The sequence below is a fragment of the Heteronotia binoei genome, chromosome 7, assembly GCF_032191835.1.
Source record: "Heteronotia binoei isolate CCM8104 ecotype False Entrance Well chromosome 7, APGP_CSIRO_Hbin_v1, whole genome shotgun sequence".
Lineage (NCBI taxonomy): Eukaryota > Metazoa > Chordata > Lepidosauria > Squamata > Gekkonidae > Heteronotia > Heteronotia binoei.
The window spans coordinates 131,853,007-131,859,675 of NC_083229.1; the positions used below are offsets into that span (position 1 = coordinate 131,853,007).

The 6,669-nt window shown below is 51.0% G+C and overlaps 1 protein-coding gene across 1 annotated transcript; it reads right to left on the reverse strand.

The window, feature by feature from the left end:
• Positions 1–1,649: 1,649 nt before the first annotated feature.
• LOC132575569 (uncharacterized protein K02A2.6-like) lies at positions 1,650–2,995 on the reverse strand (the record flags this gene model as incomplete). Its single annotated transcript, XM_060244377.1, is given in 3 exon segments — positions 1,650–2,290; positions 2,293–2,473; positions 2,702–2,995. Coding segments are annotated over 3 exon segments (1,116 nt in total), but the record flags the coding sequence as incomplete, so codon positions are not given.
• Positions 2,996–6,669: the final 3,674 nt, after the last annotated feature.

The following is a 6,669-nucleotide window of genomic DNA, read 5'->3' on the forward strand; positions in this document are numbered from 1 at the left end:
ACGGTTACACTGTCTCTTATTTTGAATTAAAAACTGGGAGAGCGACAGTCAAGCATCCTTTGTCTTCATTGTTCTGTCATGTGTTAAACATGCATTTGTAAAGCCTTCAAGATTCAATGTTGATGTCCTTAATTCAATGTACAGTTTCTGTTTTGAGAGCTAATGACTGAGATGTACTGGATCTTCATGGGTATCACACAGACCGCAACAAGGATATCTGAGAGTGCACATTTCTGAAGGAAAGGAGTGTAAAGGGAAATGCTGTGGTCAAGGAAGGACAAGAAAGGAAAGGGGAAAGCTTGGGGAGCAGGAAGGAGAGCCAGGCAGTGCAGATGCTTCGAAAACACCTAAGCAGCCCTGGAGACTAAGGCCTGAATCTGTCCCTGGGTACAAGAATGGCCTGGGAGAACCAATGAACTCCCTGGATGGGTGGAGCTGTTTGAATCTGGCAGGATAACCCCTCCTTTTCAGCCTTTTCCTAGAAGTACAAGTGGCTTGCAATAAACTGTAGACAGGTAAAATATTTTTAATAGAAGCAACAAGAATTGGGGAAGAAAAAACAGGACAAAGACTGTGCTGCATTCCCTGGAATTTCCAAGTTATGGTCAATATCACAAGAATGTTTGTTTGTTTGTTTGTCTGTTTGTTTACTTCATTAGCAGCCAAGCTGGATCCCCCCCCCCCATGACAATCAATAATGCAGTAGATTGAGGATTACATGACTGGAAAACAATGCAAAATATGTTAGAAAGGATGGCTATGATTACTGAGAGGCAGCATAGGTTTCTCAAGAACAAGATGTGTTACACTAACCCACCCACTCCTCTTGAGAAAATAACTGTAAAGTACCAGACTTGGAGACGAGCGTAGGGCAACATAGTTTATTACATGGTACTATACAAGATGGAGAGAGCGAGCACGCGGGCCGGATCCCGCATATATACAGTTGCCGGACTATTCTCCCTGCTGGCCGGTCCAATGCCGGCCAGCCGTATTTCCCGCCACGAGCTGTGATTGGCGGATCGTTGCGCCCAGCGCGGAGGCACCTGGATGTTTCTCAGTTGCCTCCGCGGCTGATGTCATTCGGCTGTTGTGGCCCTATGAACTGGTTGCGTTCTGCGAACGCCATACACTACACTCCTCCCCCCTTAGTTAGTGACATAGTCCTGGAGGTAGGCGGGAGGTCGGCGCTCCCGTGTTGAACGCCGGGGAGTGGCTTGTGGTGCCGGGGCTACTTCCACCTCTGGGGTTTCCCCGGGGTTTTGAGCGTTGTTGGGTTGTGGGTCGGGGTCCGAGGGTTGGTCCGCCTCTGCTGGTGTGTGTGGCCGTGGTGTCGGTGCAGGTGTCATTGGGTGCCCCTCGGACCCTGTCCCCTCCCTTGTTTCCGTGGGTACCTCTGGGAGAGTCCGGCGGCGTAACTGGTCGATGTGCCGGTGTAGGATCTGGCCCCCCTCGGTGGATACCTCATAATGGCGGGAACCCACGACCCGTAGTACCCGCCCGGCTACCCACTCGGGGCCTGAAGCGTAGTTGTGGGCGTACACTGGGTCCCCTGCGAAGAACCCCCTAGCCGCTTCTCTGACCTCCGGTGACCCTCGCACGTCGGGGGCTCTGTCGGGGTTTAGCCGATCTAGTCTTGTGGTGAGCTTGCGCCCCATGAGGAGCTCGGCTGGGCTGACCCCGGTGACTGGGTTTGGGATGACCCGGTTGTCGAAGAGGAACGCGGCTAGCCGGTGGTCCCAATCGCCTTGCACTATCCTTCCCAGGGCCTCTTTTGTTGTCCGGACCATCCGCTCGGCCTGGCCGTTGGTGGCCGGGTGGAAGGGGGCTGACCGGATGTGTCTAATGAGGTACCTCTGGAGGAACGCCTGGAAGTCCCCCGAGGTGAACGCTGCCCCGTTGTCCGAGACTATGGTGTCCGGAATACCGTGGGTGCACAGGACCCTGCGTAATGCTCTAATGGCTGCTGCTGATGAGGTAGACCCTACGGGAACGACCTCTAACCATTTTGTGTATGCATCCACAATGATTAGGAAGATCTGTCCCTGGAACGGCCCGGCAAAATCAATGTGGAGCCGGGACCACGGTTTCCTTGTGGTCTCCCACCGTGTAGCCGGGGCGCTGGGTGGGTCTGGCCGCGACTCCTGGCATGTGCTGCATCTCCGGACCCAGTTCTCTATCTCCCCGTCCATCCCCGGCCACCATACGTAGCTCCTGGCCAGGGCCTTCATTCTCACTATGCCTGGGTGTGTTTCGTGGAGTGATTCTAAGACCCGTTTCTGTAGAGGTGGGGGACCACTACCCTGCTCCCCCATAGTAGGCACCCTTTGTGGGCTGTGAGTTCCTCCCTTCGCATTTTGTAGGGTTTGAACTCTTCCCCCATGTTCCCCTCTGGCCACCCCCTCACCACCCAGTCGAGCACCCGTGCTAGGATTTTGTTTTTCCCGGTGGCTCTAGCCACCTCCGCCGCATGGAGGGGCTGCTCCGGAAGCGACTCGATCGACATGACCTGGTGTGCTGGGGCTGGATCGGGGCCTGTGTCAGGGAGCGGCAGCCGGCTGAGAGCGTCCGCGTGACCCATTGCCTTGCCCGCCCTGTGTACCAGCGTGTAGGTGTACGAGTTGAGGAATTGATTCCACCTCAACACCCTCTGGGACAGGATTTGGGGAGTTTGTCGGTCTGGGGCCAACAGACCCAAAAGCGGCTTATGGTCCGTCGCTATCGTGAACCGGCGCCCATACAAATAATCTTTGAATTTATGGACCCCCGCTACTATGGCCAGGGCCTCCTTGTCGATTTGTGCGTAGTTCCGTTCTGCCGAGGTCAGGGTGCGTGAGTAGTATGCGACCGGAACCTCCCGGCCATCCGGTAACTGGTGCCCCAGGACAGCGCCCACCCCGTACGGCGATGCATCGCATGCCAGGACGACCGGGAGGCGCTCGTCGAAGTGGTGCAGCACCGCGTTGGAGACCAGGACGTCCTTAACTGCCTGGAAGGCGGCGGCTTGCTTCTTCCCCCACACCCATGGAGCTTTTTTGTCCAGTAACCGGTGTAGGGGTTCGGCGAGGGCCGCCTTGTGGGGTATGAACGTGTGGTAGAAATTGAGGACCCCCAAGAAGCTCTGTAGCTCCGCTTTACACATGGGGGCAGGGGCTTGAACAATGGCCCTAGTCTTTTCCTCGGTCGGGTGGATTCCCTCCGCGTCCACTGCGAATCCCAGGAACTCCACCCGCGGCACCCCCAGCATGCACTTCTCCCTTTTAACTTTTAGTCCAGCGGCTTGAAAACGGCGGAGCACCTCCCGGAGGCGGTTGCGGAATTCCTCGGGGTCCTGGGCGGCGATTAAAACATCATCGAAAAACGGCTGGACTCCGGGGATCCCTTTAAGGAGAGCATCCATTATGCTCTGGAAGATCCCTGGAGCCACGCTGACCCCAAACTGCAACCGGTTAACCCTGAACGCCCCCCTGTGGGTAACTATCGTCTGCGCCTCGGCCGTTTTAGCGTCCACTGGGAGCTGCTGGTAGGCTTGTGCCAGGTCCAGCTTCCCAAAAATCTTTGACCCCGCCAGGGCTGCCAGGACGTGGCTGACTACTGGCACCGGGTATGGGTTGTCTTGGAGCGCTTTGTTAATTGTGCACTTGTAATCGGCACATATCCGCACGTCCCCATTTGGTTTGACCGGGGTCACTATGGGGGTCTCCCACATGGCGTAATCAACTGGCTCCAGGACCCCTTGGGCTACTAGGCGGTCCAACTCTGCCTCGATCTTGGGCTTCAAGGCGAAGGGGACCCTCCTTGCCTTGAGCCGGATCGGTCTGACCGTCGGGTCGAGCGGTAGGGAGATGGCCGGGCCCTTGTAACTACCCAGCGACCCATCGAATACATCAGGGAACTCTCCGCACACCTCCCCGAACCCTCCTGCTGTGGCTGTGCGCGCCACCTCTACTCGGATTCCCAAGGGGCCAAACCATGCAAGACCCACACATAATAATAAACCCACACATGTAATAAACTATGTTGCCCTATCCTCGTCGCCACTGTAAAGTACCAGACTTGGAGACGAGCGTAGGGCAACATAGTTTATTACATGGTACTATACAAGATGGAGAGAGCGAGCACGCGGGCCGGATCCCGCATATATACAGTTGCCGGACTATTCTCCCTGCTGGCCGGTCCAATGCCGGCCAGCCGTATTTCCCGCCACGAGCTGTGATTGGCGGATCGTTGCGCCCAGCGCGGAGGCACCTGGATGTTTCTCAGTTGCCTCCGCGGCTGATGTCATTCGGCTGTTGTGGCCCTATGAACTGGTTGCGTTCTGCGAACGCCATACACTACAATAACTACCTTGCTGGATCAGGGGAATGCTGTAGACCTAGTTTAACTTGATTTCAGTAAGGCTTTTGATAAGGTTCTGCATACTGTCCTTGTTGACAAGTTGGTAAAATGTGGCTTGGAGGATCTTAGTGGATCATACGCTGAACATGAGTCAACAGTGTGATGAAGTGGCTAAAAAGGCAAATGAAATTTTAGGCTGTATCAACAGAAGTATAGTATCCAGATCACATGAAGTGATAGTATCGCTTTGCTCTGATAAGACCTCACCTGGAGTATTATGTTCAGTTTTGGGCACCACATTTTAAGAAGGATATAGACAAACTGAAACGGGTCCAGACAAGGGCAATGAAAACGGTGAGGGGTCTGGAGACCAAGTCCTATGAACATATGAAGATGCCTTATACTGAATCAGACTCTTGGTCCATCAAAGTCAGTATTGTCTTCTCAGACTGGCAGCGGCTCTCCAGGGTCTCAAGCTGAGGTTTTTCACACCTATTTGCCTGGACCCTTTTTTGGAGATGCCAGGGATTGAACCTGGGACCTTCTGCTTCCCAAGCAGATGCTCTACCATTGAGCCACCGTCCCTCCCCTATGAAGAAAGGTTGAAGGAGCTGGGGATGTTTAGCCTGGAGAGGAGGCAGCTGAGAGGTGATATGATCACCATCTTCAAGTACTTGAAGTGCTGTCATATAGAGGATGGCGTGGAATTGTTTTCTGTGGCCCCTGAAGGTAGGACCAGAACCAATGGGTTGAAATTAAATCAGAAGAGTTTCCGGCTCAACATAAGGAAGAACTTCCTGACAAGTTAGAATGGTTCCTCATTGGAACAGGCTTCCTTGGGAGGGGATGTGCTCTCCTTCCTTGGAGGTTTTTAAACAGAGGCTGGATGGTTATCTGACAGCAATGAAGATCCTGTGAATTTAAGGGGAGGTATTTGTGAGTTTCCTGCATTGTGCAGGGGGTTGGACTAGATGATCCTAGAGGTCCCTTCCAATTCTATGATTCCTGTTTGTTTTAAGAGGCTAGCACAATTTGGCAAGATGTGTGTCAATTGTATTGTTTTTCAATTTCATTGCCTTCCCCTTCTCTTTTTTTTTTTTTATCTCTGAAGCCATATGCAGACAATATCTATGCAATCATCAATAAAATGAACTATTATCCACTTGAGATTCAGCAATCTCTCTTAAGTGCTCAGGCAGTACCGCCATTGACCAAACTGAACCTTGTCTAAATGGAACTATAAAGGCTTTGTGCAAAAATATAAAACTATCTGCTTTAGACCAATTGATGATGATGTCTTTTCCTGACAAAGATCTATGAGAATTCTTCTGTTGTATTTATCTTTGGTCATTTGACACCAGTTCTTTAGTGGGAAACATGAAACACAAAGGGAGAATGGATATTTAAACTCTGTGGGTGTTGAAAATGAGCTAAATTTCCTTATTCTTGTTCTCACTTATCTACTTAAAACGGAGACAGCGTCTTATCTCATTATTCCAAGACACTTATGACTATGTATTTTGGTGTACTCTCTGGCCTCTGAAAGACACTGGAAGCCTTCAGATCCTCTTGTTAGCTTGATTAGGCAGAAACCCTTTGTCTGCTATAGATTTCTGGATTGAGAGTTAATCTCTGGGTCACACAAGGATTTTTCAGTGTTTGTGGCTGGCAATTAGCCAGCTTTTACCGAATGACTGAATGTTGTGAATACTAAGAACAGTCTGACATGTTCTATTTCATAGATTTGACTGTGAATTCAGATGGGTCACCATGTTGACCTGACGCAGCAGAACAAAGCTTGAGTCCAGTCAGGCACCTTTAAGTCCAACAAGGTTTTATTCAAGGTATGAGCTTTTGTGTGCGTGCACACTTCCTTAGATGTATCTGCACATGAAAGCTCATAACTTGAATAAAACTTTGTTGTCTTAAAGGTGAATGACTCAAGGTTTGATTGTGGTCAGAGAAATTCCCATTTGGACAGTTTCTGCAAAAGTGGAGAAGCATTAGAATTTAAGGTAGTTTGATATGTGAGTCAAACTCAGATAAGTTTCATGGGGATTTGTTATTTATCATTAAAGAGAAGGGTAAAAGTCCTGATGTTAACTTCTGACTGCAAAGCCCCAGGTTGGAGCATTTCATTTATACTTGCCACAGAAGTATGGACTCAGGTGACACTGAGGTGAATTTGGTGATCACTCTTTGAGGGATTTTGAGAGAAAGAAGTTTCAGTAACATGAGCTAACTTTCTCAGTGTGTTTCTCTGACATCTGTTGGTGTGTGCTGAGGGTGTTGCTTGATTTTCAGCAGCACAGAAGCGTCCTGTTGGGTCTG